The sequence below is a fragment of the Muntiacus reevesi genome, chromosome 1 (genome assembly GCF_963930625.1).
Source record: "Muntiacus reevesi chromosome 1, mMunRee1.1, whole genome shotgun sequence".
Lineage (NCBI taxonomy): Eukaryota > Metazoa > Chordata > Mammalia > Artiodactyla > Cervidae > Muntiacus > Muntiacus reevesi.
The window spans coordinates 194,167,679-194,186,656 of NC_089249.1; the positions used below are offsets into that span (position 1 = coordinate 194,167,679).

The window sequence follows — 18,978 nt, forward strand, 5'->3', positions numbered from 1 at the left end:
CTGGCAGCCCACACAGGAAACAAGCGTGGCGGCTGTGCCCAGTGGGAGCCAGGGAGCTTCCGAGGCGTCTCGGGTCCTGGGGGGCCGTTTGGGTCTGCATTCCCTTTTTCCTGGTGGGCAAGGAAGTTGAAGCACGGTTCATGCAATGCCTCCACCCGCCCCGAGCATCAGCTGTGACTAGGCTGTCAGGTGCCACACTTTTTGCTCTATCGTAGATGACACGTTCTTGCTGGACACTTTCAAAATCAATAGCAGACACTGACAACGTCAGCCCGAAAGGCTTTGGTGCACTCCCTGTGCAATAAGGACACCCTCTTGCACTCAGCACCACACCCAAGAAAAGTCATCATTTCTGCATGTTCCCTTACCCCAGTCCTCATGCTCGGGTTGTCAGTTGTACTCCAGATATCTTCCTGGCTGGTTCCACAACTGCTGGGATCAATACCATGCTGCCTTTCATTGTCACATCTACTCTCTTTATGACAGCAGCATTCTCACCTCTTCTTGTTTTTAATCTTGTTTTTCCACTACTTCTTTCTGAATTACAGCATTGACTTTAGGGAGAGACCCGACCTGTTGCATGTAGAATGGCCCACATGTAGACTCTTTTCCTATCCCTGCCCCCGTGGCCTCTGTTCTTCCTACACAAGTCTGATATGACATGGGCATGTCTCCCAGCATGAAACCCACCTAGCTTCCTTGTAAAAGCATCTCGGGTCAAAGGCTGGAAGGGGTGAAAAGGGCCATTGGAGGTGGGACTTCTCTTCTCTCCAGAGCCCCCAGGAGTCTTCCGTGCTGACCTAGAATGTCAGCCACAGCTGGTTCAGCACTTGGGGTGCCAGTGTCAGTGTCACCACAGGCTGTGTTAAACACCCCCACTCTGGGGAGGCAGCTGACATATTCCCATTTTACAGATGGGGAAACTGAGGTTTAACCACCTGCCTTTCTGGTGGGCGCCAGACCTGGGATGGGCACCCAGGCAGGGTCAGACCTCAGACTCCACAGCTCAGCTGACCATAGTCCCGCCCTCTCATCTTCATTCACCCAATCCACCTGCAGGAGGGTGTGACACTAGTGAGAGACGGCAACAGATTGGTCCAGTGACAAGCCAATCGGCTGCCTCCTCTGGGTTCAAGTGTCCAATCAGCTGTGCCAGGAAGGCCAGTGGCAGAGCCTGGATTGTGAGATGCCAGTGGGATCCGAGTCACATAGGGCTTGGCACATTGGTTTTCTGTTGCACATTCACTGGGTTGGTGGACGAGGGTGGTGAGAATCTGCATTTTCAATGAGTTTCCAGGTTATGCTGATGCTTTTGGCCTCTGCCTACACTGGGAAAAACCTCTGCCCTGGTTTGTGGGGGCTGAGAGCTAATACTGTCCAGGTTCAAACCCTGGCCCTATAGCTTACTGGCTGTCTGGCCCCTGGGGAGGGAGTGCTGCTCACAGCTGTGCTTCCTGTCTGGACAGTGAAGATAATAATAGTACTGCGTTTGTCAGTTGCTGTGAAGACCATGTTATTCAATACATGTATAGCCCGTGGAGCAGTGCCTGGCACGCTGCAGGCCCTTGCCATGTGGTGCCATCCCAATGGCTTCGGCACAGCTTGTTGGGAGAGCAGGTTGGCTGGCTTCCTGCACTGGAAGGTCGCAGGCTTCATCATGGCAGGAGGGCTCCCCCAATCACCTCACCAGTGACTGTCACCCAGCAGTGGTCCAGGGAGCACTGGGCTGCCTGCCACAAGCTGGTCCCAGACTGGGGCACAGTGGTGAGTAGGACCAGGGCTGCTGCCACCACCTGTCGCCTTTCCTGTTTTTTAATGTAATTAAATTAATTATTTGTTTTTGGCTGTGCTGAGTCTTCACTGCTGTGAGAGCTTTTCTCTAGTTGCAGCAAGCAGGGGCTGCTCTCTAGTTGGGGTGCCCCAGCCTCTCATTGTGGCCTCTCTTGTGTAGCACGAGCTCTAGGGTGTGCGGGCTTCAGTAGTTGCCTTGTTCAGGCTTCGGTAGTTGTGACTTGCAGTTTCTGGAGCACAGGCTCAATAGTTGTGGTACACGGGCTTAGCTGCCCCACAGCACGTGAGATCTTCCTGGACCAGGGATCGAACCCGTGTCCCCTGCATTGGCAGGCGAGTCCTTCACCACTGAGCCACCAGGAAAGCCCTGTCACCTTCCCTCTTGATGCCTGTTAGTGCTGGCGGTCAATGCGGGGGACCCTTGGGTGGGGACCAAGAGGGAGACACACAGGTGTGGCCCTCCCCAGATGGAAGTGCGTGTGGTGGTGGTGAAGGGGGTCTCGCACGACTTCTCTGAGGAAGTGATGTGTGAGCTGAGGCTGACAGGTGCTTGGGGGTGTGTTGGGGAATGGGAACTCTCCTTCACAGCAGAGAGGGGTTGCTTGTGAAGACCCTAAGGCAGCGATGCCCATTGTGGCCGGCTGGAGGAACTGAAAATTCCTTCTAGAGGCGGGGAGGAACGAGAAGCATGTGACAAGTGACAGTCCCGGGAGAGCACACATCTGCTCACAGCCTGACCCGGCGTGATGTTGAAATCACCATTCCTGTCGTCCCACTTCACAGAGGAGCGAGCTGAGGCCACTTGCCTGAGGATACGCAGGGAGGCCGTCCTAAAAACCCAGTCGTGAGCTCATTCTTAGGGGTGGTTTGACCAGATCTGTGGCCACAGGTGAAGAAGAGGCCACAGGGACCTCCAGCTCTCGGGCAGGGGTCCCAGGAAGGGATGGGGTGGGAGCCATGGGGATGAAGACACTGGTGGATCCTGTTGGACTCGGGGAGAGAGGTCCGGGGTGTCCCACGCGGGCATGCTCCTTTCTGTGTCCCAGCTTGCATATTCCACCGCCATCCCCATCTGACCGTGGCATTCAAAGTCCCTTAATGCAGATGTGAGCTCGGCCTCGGCCGGATGCCAGGGAGGCAGTGTGAGGTCTCCGAGGGGCCTGGCCGACCCTGGGCTCAGCCTGTTGGGTACGACAGACATGGCGTGGCTGTAGCCAGGCTGAGGGGAGAGCGCAGGGGATTGTGGGAGGGTATATCAGGCGTTGGGCTTCCTTGGTGGCTCAGAATCCATTTGTCAACGCAGGAGACGCGAGTTCCATCCCTGGGTTGGGAAGATCCCCTGGAGAAGGAGATGGCAACCCACTCCAGTATTCTTGCTGAGAAATCCTGTGGACAGGAGACTGGTGGGCTACAGTCTGGGGGGGGGTCACAAAGAGTCGGACACGACTGAGCGACTAAACAACCACCACCGTATCAGGCACTGGGTCTGCTTTGAGCCAGGGCTTGGGGAGAACTTTCCAGCCGGGGCAGCAGCTGTGCTGTGAGGCTGTGAGATGAGGCTGGGGAGGGGCCGGGAGGCAGGAGTGATGAGGGACCCAGACACGAGGAACCTGAGTGGTGTTCCGGGCGTGGAGAGACTGGCTTAGCCCACTGGCTGACTTGCGGAGGAGGGCCAGGCAGAGGCAGGAGGGCGGGTGGGGAGGCCGGGGGTGGGGGCGGTGAGCCTGGTGCCGAGGGAGAGGTGTTGGGGCCCCGGCCAGGGTGGTGCTGTGGGGGCAAGGGCAGAGTCTAGAGTGACCTCGAGGTGGGGAGCCCAGGCCCCTGGACTGGGGGAGACGCCTTACCCCTAGGGAGCAGGCTGAGCGCAGTGTGGGGCGTGGTTGTGGCTGGGGCTTTTAGAGATTCCTGGCGGCCACACAGGGCTGCATGACTCCCTGAGATGAAAGTTTTGCTCAGCTGGCCCTCAGAGACAGGACTTCAGAGCCAGGCTGCCACCCCTTGCTGTCTGGGCCCTCAGTCAAGCAGCTTCCCTCTCTGTGTCTCAGCCTTCTTACCTGAGGTAAGAAGGTAAAATGGAGGTGATAGTGGTGACTGCCTCGGGGCCCTGGTGCCCCATGAGACTGGTGTGGCCATCGCCTCTTATGGGGTCTAAATTCCTGGTACTACAAGGTTCTAATCCTCTGACTCCTGGGACTCCCCTGGTGATCCAGTGGTTAAGACTCCATGTTTCCATTGCTTCTGGGCCTTTTGGCTAAGATCAAATGAAGACTCCTTGCTTCCACTGCAGGGGGCACAGGTTTGGTCCCTAGTCCAGAAACTGAGGTTCCACATAGCATGGCCAAAAATAAAACGAAAAGCGAATTCTCTGACTCTTGAGCGCACAGAGGCACCCTACTTCTCCTGGTCCACACCGGTCTCAATGAGCCATTATTTTAATGGGCTTAGTTTAAAAATTACCTCAGACCGCAGCCACCAGGAAGTTCAGTGGCTCGTAGGTGAACCCTGCTCCTTCTTGCGAACCACCCCTGGACCTCGTAAGCCCTGAGTGCTGGGGACTGTTCTCGTGTGGAATGTGCCCGATCAGGGCCTCCAGAACCTTCCGTCCCAGCTCTGACCTTGGCCGCTGCTCACCGGGGCCAGAGAGATGTCAGGGCTTGGCTCTTGACCTCCTTCTTGAGGCTTCGTGGCCCCCATGGGACCAGCTGACCTCTGAAACCTCACTTCCTCCTGGTTCCACAGCCTTGCTCCTCTTCCCCCAGACCAGCTCAATTGTTTCCGCCTCTGGACCTTCCCCCTCATTGCCAGCCCTGCCTGGAACACACTGCCTCCTCCCCCTCCTCCTCGGGTGAGCCTCACCCCCAGGCCCCACCCCAGTCACTGCTGCCTCAGTTATTGTGCAGCGTATGTTGTCAGGCAGCATCCTGTTCTCCCGGTTTCTTTTTTGTTGTGGTTTTAAAAGGTTTGTTTATTTATTTGTTTTATTTGTTATTTTTTGGCTGTGCTGTGTGCAGGCTTTCTCTTGCTGCTGAGCACGGGCTCTGGAGTGTGCAGGCTCCAGTCGTTGCGGCGCTCGGGCCCTAGAGCGCAGGCTCAGTAGTTGCAGCACCCAGGCTTACTTGTCTCGTGGTATGTGAAATCTTCCCGGACCAGGGATCGAACCGGTGTTCCCTGCATTGGCAAGCAGATTCTTAACCCCTGGACCACCAGGGAAGTCCTCGCATTTTGTTGATGGTCTGTCTCTCCGCCGCAGCATCAGTTCTGCCAGGGCCGCTGACCTGCTGTCCATCACTCTTCTCCCCGCCCAGCGTAGGTTCTGGCGCCCAGGAGGTGCTCCATCAGCCCGGGGCTGGTGCCTCACCATGCCCTAAGGGCCGCTGCCATGCCCTTGCCCCTGTGGGAGCACAGCCATAACTGTGTGTGCAGCACCTTTCCCCACCTACCCTGGCCGCAGCAGGGCCCTCTCTGTAAAGCCTGTAGACCCTGAAGCAGCCAGGGCATGACCTTGTGTCTTCACGTGGAAAACAAGCTGGGAGCTGACGAGGGTCAGGTTGGTAGCCTGGGGCTGTCACCTGCTGCTGCTGCTAAGCTGCTCCAGTGTCCAGCTCTTTGTGACCCCATGGACGGGAGCCCGCCAGGCTCCTCTGTCCATGGGATTCTCCAGGCACAAATACTGGAGTGGGTTGCCCTGTCCTTCTCTAGAGGATCTTCCCAGCCGAGGGACCGAACTCGCGTCTCCCATGTCTCCTGCATTGGCAGGCAGGTTCTTTCCCATTAGGTCCACCCAGGAAGCTCCAAGGGCTTCTCCAGGTGTGTTTGTTTATTTTCCCCACATCAACAAGCAGTTCTCCAGTTCTTAGTAGACTCTTACCGGTGCCCTCCAGTTTAACTCAGTTCTTTTTTTCTTTTCTTTTTTAAGTCTTTATTGAATTTGTTACAGCATTGCTTCTGTTTTATGTTTTGTGTTTTTTGATGGGAGGCATGTAGGATCTTAGCTCCCTGACTAGGGATTGAACCCATCCCCTGCCCCCCGCATTGGAAGGTGAAATCTTATCCACTAGACCTTCAGGGAATTCCGCAATTTAACTCAGTTCTGACACTCCCTCCCTGCAAGTAGCATCACATCCCACAGGTTAAGGGCTCAGTCCCACCAGACGTCCCCTCGTCCCCGCAACCCCAAGTCCAGGCTGTCACCTGTGTTTCTGACCCACTGACTATAGATCAGATGTTCCAGCGTGCCCCTTCTTGGGTTTGATCAGTTTCCTGTAGAACTCAAAACATTTCACTCCCAGAAGGGACAGAGGGAATTGCTGCATGAGGCAAGGTGTGGGGAAGGGGCAGGGATTCCTCACCCTGTCTGAGCTCACACACTCTCCCCCTGTGCCTGCTCCCCAACCTGGAAGCTCTCTGAATGCCATCCTTTTGGGGTTTTATAGAAGACATCAGAATAGTTGATGAAATCAGTCCCATTAGTGCTTCAACCTCCAGGCCCCATCTTCTTCCCCAGAGGTCAAAGGATGGGGACTAAAGATTCCAACCTTGTTTTTTTTAATCTTTGTTTATTTATTGACTGTACCACGTGGCTCATAGTTCCCTGACCAGAGCTCGAACCCTTGCCCCCTGCATTGGAAACTTGGATTCTTAACTCCTGGATCACCCTGTCCTGTGTCACTGTGGGGAACGTGAGATGCTCTCCACCTGGCTCTGGTCTTCCTGTCACTTCCCCAAGTTTGTGATGATGCCTGACTCGCCCTGTCCAGGCCTGAGGGGCTTGGCTGTTTTGTTTGTTTTTTAAATATTTTATGAAGTTTTAGTATACCAAAATCTTAAAGATACACAGTAAATTCTTTTTTCTTATACATCATACATCCTAAATTTTTCTCCTTTCATTTTCTTTCTATACCCTTGATTGTTTTTTTTTTTTTTTTTTTTTTTGGCTACACCTCTCGGCTTGTGAGATCTTAGTTCCCAGACCAGGGATCAAACCCACGTCCCCTGCAGGGGAAGCTCAGAGTCTTAACCAGTGGACCACCAGGGAAGTCCCTGTCCTGTTTCACTGTGGGAAAATTGCGGTGTTAAATTAATTTTTGAAATATTTTATCAAATTTTAGCATCCCATAGTCTTAAAGACATACACTAAATGCTTTTTTCTTTATCACACATCTCTCCTGTCTTTTTCATCTTCTCTCTATACCCTTGATCTTCCCATACCACCTGGGTTGTGGGATCTTAGTTCCCAGACCAGGGATCAAACCCAAGCCCCCTGCAGTAGAAGCTGAGTCTTAACTGCTGGACCACCAGGGAAGTCCCTACTTCATGATTCTTAAGCAATGCCAATCCCTCGAGGGCCCATCTTGAGGGGTGTGCCTGGGGGATGCCCGAGGTGGGAGATTGGCTGTTGAACACGGTGGGGACCCACGTGGGAGTCACGGAGTAGGGAATGCTCTCTTAGGCTCTGGCACCTAATGCTTTGCAGCAGGCCGCTCAGTAATTAAGTTTTAAGCCGTTACTATGCACTGAGTGCCAGGGAGAGCAGAGACCGGGACTGAGTCTCTCACAGTCCCCCTTTGCAGCTCAGTCCCCTCCCGCAGCTCTGGCTTTAGGCGGGGACGCAGAGCAGGTGCTGTGTCCACATGAGGAGCACCTTGAAGGGCTGGGTAGTCCACGTGGGCCTCCCTGAGCAGCTTGACCTGAAGGAGACAGCAAACAAGTCCTGGGCAGAGGGCTGGACCTCCTCCTAGGAGAAAAACTGCAAGTGCACTCACAGACCCCACAGGACGCAGGAGCTGGCCCCTCGGAGTTCGCAGCTCGACAGCCGGATGAGGTCTCTTTCTGCTGTATTCCAGGCCCGGGACCTGATCCCACACACCTGGCCCTCCTGCCAGGGAAGCGCTGCAGGGCTGCGGTGGATGGGTGGTCGTTAGGGCTGTCAAAATGTTATGGCAGGGGCCAGGGACCCAAGGGACTGGCAGTGTTATCTGGGCACGAGGAAGGGAAGGTTTGAAAAGGCTGCAGCCGCTATGGGGACGGAGAAACCACCTCTGTGGGAAGCCCCGGGGATCAATGTAGGCAGAGTCCTGGCGGTGGCCAGGGTGGCAAAAATATTCTCCAGCATCCAAGCATTTACAGAGCTGTGGAGCTGCAGGCTGAGTGCTCTGCCTGTTTGTCTTTTTTTTTTTTTTTTTTTTTAATTTTGTTGGCATTTTTAAAAAAATTGTTTGGCCGCACCACTCTGCATGTAGGACCTCAGTTCCCCGGACAAGGATTGAACCCGTGTCCCCTCCATTGGAAGTGCGGCGTCTTAACTACTGGGCTACCAGGGACATCCCTACCTGCATCATATCTTAACTTTCCTCATGGGGAAACTGAGGCCCAGAGGGGTAGCCTGGCCACTGGGGACACCCCTGTGCTTTATCTCCCTTAGACCCCGCTGGGTCCGGAGCCTCCTCAGGGCATGGGGGAAGGTCTGCATTTCAGAGAGATGAGGTGGACACCTTCTCTGCCCACCCCCTCTAGGAGGCCCCTCCTGGTTCCTGGTATGTTGGGGCTCTTGGCTGAGCTCCCCAAGCACCTGCCTCTGACTTGCTCATGCCAAGCCTATCTCCCCCATCAGGCCAGGCTCCTGGCTCTGGGTTGGGCCTGTGTTGACAAGAAGTGCATTGGGAAGACGGCAGGTGACCCCACCAGACCCTGTTCCTGTCCAGCCTCCTGGGTGTCCCACTTGGTGACTGTGGGGGCGCTGGGCCACCTCCCAGAAGCTGAAGCAGGGGTCATGTTATCCTCCCAGCAGCATTTTGGTTGTGCATGTAGTTGCAGAGCACCTACTGTGTGCTCAGAGCCCTGTGCCCCAGGACACAGAACAGTACAGATTCAGATCCCTGCCCTGTAGGTCGACCTTCTCCTGGGGATCAGAGAAAATACACAGGCTGACAAGCTCCACCATATTAGAAGGTGGGGGGTACTTGGAGGACCCTAAGGAAGGGAGAGGGGAAAGCAACTGAGGAGGTTTGTTGTCTTGGGAGTTGGAGAAGATGAACGCTGGAGAGAAACCTGAAGGAGGAGAGGAAGGGACCCATGTGGGTGTCCGCAAGCAGAGAGGAGAGCCAGTGCAAATGCCCTGAGGCAGGAATTCAAGGGCTTGGAGTGAGAAACCAAATAAGCCCGTGTGGCTGGCAGGGGCGTGAGCTGAGATCAGAAGTGGGGGGAGGAAACTTAGTAGGGCTCTGTGGTGTTGGTAAAGACTGGGTCTTATTGGGGTGAGGTGGGAGCTCTGGAAGATTTCACGGAGAGGTGGCCGGGCTCTGGCTTTAAGAGAGTCAATGCTTGGGGGTGGTGGGAAAGCATGATTGTAGGAGCTTTCTTACCTCGGTCTGATGCTGGAGTCTGGCACATGGTCCTCCAATGACGAGGAACCCGGGGAGAGAAGGCAGGTGGTGAGGGATGAGCCTGGCTGACTCCTGGACCTTCCGCTTCGGCACGGAGTGTATGATTTCTGCTGTCCACTGTTGTGGGGAAGATGTCATAGCTTTCCAGTACATCTCCTGCTCATCTTTGACTTGCACAAAGGGGCTGGCAGAAGGGGAGGCTGCCAGCACCTGCTGGGTCCCCTAAACAGAACCTGGCTCTGACAGGAGAGGAGGTCCAAAATGCAGGATGGCGTGCCTGGTGATGTGGAGTCAGGAAAGGCTCCCTGGAAGAGGCAGCAGGCAGGCAGGCCCTGGAGGAGGAAGTGAGCTGCAGCAGGCCTGGCAGGGCAGAGGTTTTGCAAGGGACAGCGCCCATGTCCTGATCCCCAACCCTGTTCCCGTCTTCCATCCCCCTGCACTCCTGAAAGGGGGAGGGATCTCTTGCGATTGCTGAGCCCTCAGCCTTGAACCGGAAGAGAACTGAGGTTTGCTGTGGGGGTTGGAGGACTGTTCCATTTTTGCAGGTGGCTGCAGGAAGAGCAGCCGAGAGTAGCCGAGGATTTCCTCCTGTTCCCGTGGAGGGCTGGAGCCCGACCGTCCTTGGGAACTGGGTCAGCTTATGGGGGTGGGGTGGTTGATGCCGCACTCTCCAACCACTCTCCTCAGTGCCCTGCTTCCCGGTGACCTGTGTCTGTTTTGATCTGAGCCCACAGAGTCCCCCAACGCCTGCAATGGAGGTTAGAGAGGTGCAGAGTCTGCCTGTGGCCTCACGAAGCCCATGTGACTTGAGAGCCACTACCTGAAGACAGATTATCCGAGCTCCAAATCCCAGCTCCACTGGTGAACTTGAGCCAGCTTGCTTCACCTCCCTCTGGCCTCAGTTTTCTCATCTGTGATAGGGGCATCATGGAGATGCCTACCTGCTAAGGTGCTGATTTGTGAAGAGCAAATGGGACAGCAGACAGGGCCTGGCCAGAAGAAGCAAGCATTTTTAGGTGACAAATGGAATGACAGACCTCCTTGCACTCATGACTTTCTGCTGTGTTATGCCTTTGGGCAGAAATTCCCGACCTGCCTGGCCTTTCTCTGTTGCAGGGCTCTTTCTCCATCCTTTGTTCTGATGCAGCTGTAGCTATGTCTGTGCTGAGATTTGTGTAGCCAGGTCTCCTCCTGGTGGACATGAAGGCTATTTCCAGTTTTTTACGCTGAGAAGCAGTGCACATCTTCGCATCTCTGTCATGAACTAGCTCTTTAGGCTGTTTGCCAGCCAAACTTACTTCCCTCTTTGTAGCATCACTTGCAGGAACCATGATGATCTCTGGGCCTAGAAAGTACCCCCCCCACTCCAACATTTACTATGAAATTCAGATACATGGAAAAGTCAGGAATTGTACAGTGAACACCTGTCAATTCAGCACCTGTGTCCTGCGGTAAAAGTGTTTTTTTCTTCCTGCTTTACCCACATCTCTGCTTTGGATTTCTCTACCTTGATGACAGGACCAGCACTATCATTAGTCTGTTTTGTTTGCTTTTTTTTTTTTTTTTAATATATATTGATTTTATTTATTTATTTGGCCGCACCAGGTCTTAGCTGCAGCACGTGGGATCTTCATTTGGGGTGTGTGGGCTCAGTTGCCCCAAGGCATGTGGGATCTTGGTTCCCCAGCCAGGGATTGTACCCGTGTCCCCTGCACTGGAAGGCGGGTTCTTAACCACTGGACCACCAAAGAAACTCCTCTAGTTACTTCTTTATTTTCCTTCATCTCAGTGTCAGTAATGGCTTTCAGACACCTCAGACTTAGAAGGCCTGAAGAGGCCAGAAAGCATTTCTTCTGAGAGGGTCATGTCTAAGGGCCCCATGAACAGCCAGGAAGGAAGGAAGGACAGCGAGAAGGGCTTTGGTGAGGCCAGCCGTGGTGAGGGTGCCTTGGGGAAGGAGAATGGTGAATCCCAGGGACATGCGCCGGGGATCTCGCTACCCTGGAGGGCGCTGGCGGCTTAGCATCCCACCAGGGCAGCAGCTTTAGACTGTGACCCACACGAGGGAGGTTCTGTGTCACCATCCAGGACTATCTCATGTGTAACACCAGAGCAAAAGCTTCATCAGTCATCCATCCCAGCGTTCCAAGGGATGCAGGTTGATAAAGAATAAAGAGTAATTGCTGGTCACACCCAGCTGTTGGATGCTGGTTTTTGTGGGGCTTTTTATTTTTGTTTTACTTGTAATATGTCATGACTTAAACTATGTAGTTCTGCAAAATGCTTCATGAGAATGTGCATTCCACAGAGTCAGCATTTTTGCCACTTTTCACCTTGTGAAGTAGCCGAGGTCTGGAAGGGAGCACGATCTGTAGGAGGGCCCCCCTCAAATACCTGTCAAGAGATTGAATCCATTGCTCCCCAGCTTCCTGGAGGGCCTGGGACTGAGTCTTCACTTTCTCTACTTGACAAAGCTCTTTTCCCAGGAGGCCATCTGGTTCCCCCCCACCCTCCACGGCGAGACTGCTTCTCTTTCTCACTTGGAGCATCTTTCTTCCCTTTTCAGAATATGCCGAGTTTTTGCACTGCAAGTCCAGAAAGTTTACAGACTTTGAGGAAGTCCGACAGGAGATCGAAGCGGAGACTGACAGGGTCACGGGGACCAACAAAGGCATCTCCCCAGTGCCCATTAACCTGCGGGTCTACTCGCCACACGGTAGGAAGCAAAGACCCCTCACTTGGGCCAGGAGAAAGCTGACAGTGGGTCAGTCACGGGTTGGGGCGGCCTCACTCTCATGAAGAATACGCCTCCTCCCGGTTTTCCTCACACATACACAGAGCCCTCTTGATCCACATCTGATAGGAACGTGGTATGGAGAAATCGACCTCGGCTCCAATAAAAACAGCACGCCAGGGAGACTGTCGGGAGTGGTGGGGCGTGGGGTGAATTAATCGGAGCACGTATATTCATCTTAAGGGAGTAACCACAGCTTGGCTCCCCGGTAAATCTAGTCCACCCAGTGATGCCAGCCCAAGGCAGCCAGGTCTTCTGGTTCCTCGAGAGGAGGCAGAAAGCCAGGTTTTTCTGCATAAGGTCCAGATTTTAAAACTGCATCATGTAAACAGAACAGGCAGCCTGTAGCCACACACAGCCTCTGACTCAGCAGCATGGACTTCTGACTTAAATGGCGTTTGATGAATATTCCAGCCGACTTCTAACACCTCAGTATGGGTTCTTTGTGTTTGTTTTTTTTTTTTTTTGTATATAAACTTTTATTTATCTTATTTAAAAAATTTTGGCCACACCCCACAGTGTGTGGGACCTTAGTTTCCCAACCAGGGATCGAACCCGTGCCCCCTGCATTGGTGGGGTGGAGTCTTAACCACTGGATCCCCAGGGAAGTTCCTGTGATGAGTTTTTTAATATATTTATTTTCAAATAAATGATTCCTGTGCATGATGCATATTCAGAAGTTATAAAAAAGGTATATCCAGTAAAAATCTATCTTTCAAAATTACAGATATATTTCATGTTCTTCAAATGATATACAGTGCATATGTAGGCAGTTATGAATATGTGTGTACATCACATATGTGTGTTTTGCTACTTTTACTCAAATCGTAGCCTGATAGAAAAGTCATTGATGTCTCTTTTCTTGTATGAGTGCATCTCAGAATGCGTTTTTATTTTTTTGGCCGTACCACATAGTATGTGGGTATGTGGCATCTGAATCACCTACCAGGGATTGAACCCATACCCCCCTTCATTGGGAGCACAGAGTCTTAACCACTGAGACACCAGGATAGTCCCTCAGAATGTGTTTCTTACCAGAGAATCTTCTTTTTTGCTTTTAATTGATATTGACTGAATCAACGTGCTGAAAGTTATTTAACCTTTGAGAGCAGTTCCAATCTACACATGCAAGTATCCAGATTTAAAATGGTATCACTGAGAATAATTATAGATGGAACATAACCTTTAAAGATTGTGAATCACTGTATTATATGCCTGAAACTCATACAGTATTGTACTTTAGCAATAGTTCAATAAGAAAAAAATACTAGAGTGACTTCGCTAAAAAAAACAAACTGGAACTTCTCTGATGGTCCAGTGGCTAAGATTCCGAGCTCCCAGTGCAGGGGTCCCAGGTTCAATCCCTGGTCAGGGAACTAGATCCCACATGCTGCAACTAAGACTCAATGCACTCAAATAAATATTTAAAAAGAAAACAAAACTGTCTCACTGAACTAGAGTACAGAGAGAGTGTCCATAGGATGGGACCCTAGGAGGGAGTTATCGAGTCAAGAGGTGGGATCTAGTTGAAACACAGGAATAATCCTGAGGCCTGATGCCCAGCACTGGGGGAAGCAGGCCAGGTCTCTCCAGGGCTGTGCATGCCTCCCCTGCTCCTAGCTCTTAACGGCCTCTCTCTCTGATTTCCTCCGTAGTGTTGAACCTGACCCTCATCGACCTCCCAGGCATCACCAAGGTGCCCGTGGGGGACCAGCCCCAGGATATCGAGTACCAGATCAAGGACATGATCTTGCAGTTCATCAGCCGGGAGAGCAGCCTTATCCTTGCCGTCACCCCTGCCAACATGGACCTGGCCAACTCAGACGCCCTCAAGCTGGCCAAGGAGGTCGATCCTCAAGGTACCCGCCAAGCCCAGTGGCAGCAGCTCCCTCTTCACCACACTTCTTAGCATCTCGACTTGCCCCACATTCTCAACTCTGCATCACTGGCGATCTCTTTGACTCACAGGTTCCTCTAGAAAAGGCCTGGGACACCGCATTTCCCATGAGGGTCAGCTGTTCTAGGAGGGTGTCCACTGGGAGGCCAGTGTGTGGCGGACGGCATTCCCCCTTGGCAAGCTGGTCCCTACTTTGCCTGTGCAGAGAGCTAGTGTGGGGAGTTGGGTGTAGGAAGAATGCAGGCCTCTTTGGGCACAGATGGGAGTCCAGACCCCACTTCAAGAAGTCATTCTTCCCCCTTGAGGCTTTGTCCCTCCTGTTGAAATAAGAACTGCAGTCCTGATTTAGAGAGCTGCCATGAGGACCGAGGGTCTCTGCATCAGTGCTCAGGGGCCAGCGGAAAGGTGAAAGGATGATGAGGTAGTGAAGCCAGTGGGGCAGCAGGGAGTGGTGGAGACTTGGGCATCTCTGGGTCATCTCTGGCTCTGGGCATTCATTCAGTAAATGTCAATTAAGCCCTGGCTGTGTGCCGGGATCTGTTACGGCCTTGGGGACCCTGCAGGGGACAGAGTTGACAGGGAGCCCTGCCTCTAGTGGGAGCAACAGACTCCAACAAGGAAATATGCACGTGGGATAACTTCAGGTAGTGGTAAGCACTAGGAGAAAATGGAGCCCATTGAGAGAACCTGGGGTGGAAGGGGGTGGCCTGAGGCCTCTGGAGATGGGGGTTTTAGGCAGGACCAGAAGTATGTAAAGAGGCAAAGTCCAGGAATACAGACAGTGGATGCTGAAGAGGCTGGGGTGCCCAGGACACAGTGGGAAGGCTGGTGTGTCCGGAGCAGAGTGAGCTAAAGGACAAGATGGGGAGGCTGCTGGGAGCGCCTGGGCCAGTCTTTGGGCCTTGGGTCTTTGGGCTGCAGGGGGGAGTTGGGTGTATTTTGACAGTGGTGTGGGGTTAGCAGCATCTGACACACACACAAATACATTTTCCGAATTGTCTGCTGACTGCTTGAATCCCACAGCATTCTGAAGCAGTTAGGGACCAGTGAGGAGCTGAGGGAGACAGGCTCTGTGGCTCACACTCCCTGGTTCACAGGCCTGGGAGACGGTCAGTGAAGGTGGCTCCTTTCTTGCCTTGGACCACGAGCTTCTCGAAGCTCAGGGCTCTGCCAGCTCCGCCCCCAAGGTCATCCAGGTTCACTTTCCTGGGAGGGCACCCCCTGCCCATAGCCCCCCAGGCCCTCCTTGTCCCCCATGTCCAGTACCAGGACATGAATGTGACTATGACTGAAGAGGCTGACCAGGCAGCGTGGAAGTAGGGATGGAAATGGTTAAGCATGGTTGGTGAACTAGTTGCTGACCCTCTTCCTGAAAAAAAGTAGCTGTCTAACTTTGAAAGGATTCATGATGGTTACCACTAAATGTCACTGTTGTGAAATGTCACCGTTGTCACATCAGACCCTAAACTGACAGCTCCTCTCCCCCTGCAGATGCTGGTGGCCCCACTTGGCAAACATTCTTTCAGAGTTTGTTCTTCCATGTCAAAGTGTTAGTCACTCAGTCTTGTCCAACTCTTGACCACCCCATGGACTGTAGCCGCCAGGATCCTCTCTGTCCTTGGGATTCTCCAGGCAAGAATACTGGATTAGGTTGACATTCCCTTCTCCTGGTTAGCGGATCTTCCCTAACCAGGAATCGAAGATGGGTCTCCTGCATGGCAGGCGGATTCTTTACCATCTGAGTCACTGGGGAAGCCCCATAAGCTCACGTGTTAAAAAATGGGATGACTGTAAAATAAAAAAAAATTAAAAAAAAGGCAAGGAATATTTTCAAATACTTTATGTGCAAAATTGTTGCTAGATATGAATAAATCATGCAGTCCTGAAAAAAAAAAATGGGATGAAAAGAAAATGGGATGACCTTCCTTTGTTTTCCTGTTGTGTGAGTGTGTTTTCCTGTTGCCTGCGGGGACGTAGGTCGGTAACCATCCATCCCATCGGACAGCCTACTGCTTCCTTTCTTTTGTTCTTGAACGTTTGGGTTCTTTCTGATCTTTGACCTCCCCTCCCCCAATCACATCATATCCCTCTACCTCGGGCTGCGTCTCCCCTCCCCACCCCGCACAAGCTTTGTGGGTGTTTGCAGTGGTGGTTCCTTTGACCTCTGAAAAGGTGATGCCAGTTCATGATCTCACAGCAGAATGTGGGCAGGTGGGCACACCGGGGAGGGCACGATTGGCACCTGCTTAATGCCCACTTTAGCGCGCGCGCGCGCACACACACACACACACACACACACACACACACACACACACACACACACACACACACACACACACACACACACACACACCGGGGAGGGCATGATTGGCACCTGCTTAATGCCCACTTTAGCACACACACACACACACACACACACACACACACACACACACACACACCGGGGAGGGCACGATTGGCACCTGCTTAATGCCCACTTTAGCACACACACACACACACACACACACACACACACACACACCGGGGAGGGCATGATTGGCACCTGCTTAATGCCCACTTTAGCACACACACACACACACACACACACACACACACACACACACCGGGGAGGGCACGATTGGCACCTGCTTAATGCCCACTTTAGCACACACACACACACACACACACACACACACACACACACACACACACCGGGGAGGGCATGATTGGCACCTGCTTAATGCCCACTTTAGCACACACACACACACACACACACACACACACACACACACACACACACACACACACACACACCGGGGAGGGCATGATTGGCACCTGCTTAATGCCCACTTTAGCACACACACACACACACACACACACACACACACACACCGGGGAGGGCACGATTGGCACCTGCTTAATGCCCACTTTAGCACACACACACACACACACACACACACACACACACACACCGGGGAGGGCATGATTGGCACCTGCTTAATGCCCACTTTAGCACCTCCCCCCAGAGATCTCCCTGGGCTTCCCTCTGTCCCCTGCATGCGTCACACACACACACACATACCCCCCCCAACACACACACACACACACACACACACACACACACACACACACATACACCTAACACACACACACACACCCCTAACACACACACACACACACACACCCCCCTAACACAGAGAGGGCCCTCAGGCACCAGTGGGGAACAGTTGATTGGCTGGGTTCCCTCGATTCAGGGCAGTTTGGGACAACTTGGGATGAGCAGAATTCCACAGGATGGTGTCCACAGTGTCATTCTGGCCATTCATATGAGCGATAACCCTGGAAACAGTTGTCTCAGGTTGGCGTGTTACATTGGAACTCTGCGTGCCACTCAGAAAGTACAGCATGAAGATACTGACCTGGGTTCATGTTTGATAAGGTTGCCCCCCGATTCTGTAGCAGCAGGACTGGTCGTACACATGACTGACGATGGCCAGCATTGATTGATTGAACATGCGCCCTGTGCCAGGTTTATTGTCATGGACATACCCCTGAGATGGGTGTGTTACTGCCTTCATTTAACAAGAGGGAAACTAGTGTCTAGGCAGGTGACGTCATGGCTTCTCAGATCACATGATCTGGAAGTGGGGACCCAGTTGGACTCCAGGTGGCCTAGGGTTCCATGGCCAAGCTCAAGGCTTCCATGAGCTCCTTCCTCATGGTGCCCTCTGACCTCTGTGCTCTTTCAGGCCTGCGGACCATCGGCGTCATCACCAAACTCGACCTGATGGATGAAGGCACGGATGCCAGGGACGTCTTGGAGAACAAGCTACTCCCCTTGAGAAGAGGTGCGGCCCAAGGGGTCTAGGGGTCATGAGGTGGGGGCAGGGGGATGATCAAGATGGTGGACTTGAGCCACAGGAGAGCTGGGGCACCTCTGCTTTTGGAAAACGACTTGTTTGGTTGTTGTTTTGCCTGAAGCCTCAGCAAATGCTCACAAATTCGTTTACCACCCCACTTCCCCACTGCCTAGAAGAAACTGCTTCTCAATCCCATTGTAGACCCTTCTTTTTCTCTGCCCAAGTGAACGCATGTAGCTTTTTCTTTTTAAAAAAAAAAAAAAGATTTTCTTTTTTGGCCGTGCTGGGTCTTCACTGCTGCATGTGGGCTTTCTCTAATTGTAGCGACAAGCAGGGGCTACTCTTTGTTGCAGTGCGCAGGCTTCTCCTTGCAGTGGCTTTTCTTGTTCTGGCGCACAGGCTCTGGGGTGCACAGGCTTCAGTAGTTGTGTGACATGGGCTTAGTTGCTCCGTCGCATGTGCAGTCTTTCTGGACCAGGGGGTCAAGCCCTTGTTACCTGCATTGGCCAGCGGATTCTTAACCACTGGACCACCAGGGAAGCCCTAGCTTTTTCTTCTGATGTGTGTACATCCTTTTTTCGGTTATATGGTGAACAGCTACTTGTTTGGGGAACAAAAATAAGTGTCCAGGAGAAGAGAACCGAAATCACTCATCACTGAGTTTCTCCCCACAGTTACTGCTATGGCTCTCCTTCCTAAGAGTTCCCGAGGATTTATAATATAACTTTTCTTTTTTTAGATTTCTTTTTTTTTTGGACAGGGACCATTTTTTAAGTCTTTACTGAATTTGTTAACAATATTTCTTCTTCCTCTTCTTTTTTTTTCTGTTTTGGGATTTTGGCCACGAGGCATGTGGAATCTTAGCTCCCCGACCAGGGATCAAACCTACATCCCCTGTGTTGGGAGGCAGAATCTTAACCACTGGACACCGGAGAAGTCCTTATGCCTTTTAGTGTTCAGTACTTGCTATTAAGCATTTTCTCACGTGGAGAGAAAAATGTGAGGTGTTCCCCCCAGACCAGCCTCGTTGCTCATCACACACAGCTAATCATCACTATCCCGAATATTCTCTCCTGTTGTTCTTCCCTTCCTGGGGGATTATGAAACAAATCCGGGCACCCTGTCATTTGACACATAAACACCTATGTTTCTATTCCAATGACATCCCCCTCCGGCCACTTGATCTGTGCGCCTCACTCGGGATCTGGCCAATTATAGTTCCTTGTAAACCAGTAATTAGATGTAGACAGAGGCTGGTCAGTCTCGTGTTTAGTG

General features: G+C 52.6%; 1 protein-coding gene across 5 annotated transcripts in view; it reads left to right on the plus strand.

Moving 5' to 3' along the window:
- DNM2 (dynamin 2) overlaps positions 1-18,978 on the plus strand; it is an 87,954-nt gene that overhangs the window by 30,289 nt on the left and 38,687 nt on the right. For all 5 annotated transcript variants that reach the window (XM_065917785.1, XM_065917784.1, XM_065917781.1 and 2 more), the window contains exons 3-5: positions 11,740-11,889; positions 13,623-13,826; positions 17,593-17,691. In XM_065917785.1, coding sequence (XP_065773857.1) covers positions 11,740-11,889; positions 13,623-13,826; positions 17,593-17,691 — 453 coding nt within the window. The remainder of the gene's footprint in view (positions 1-11,739; positions 11,890-13,622; positions 13,827-17,592; positions 17,692-18,978) is intronic.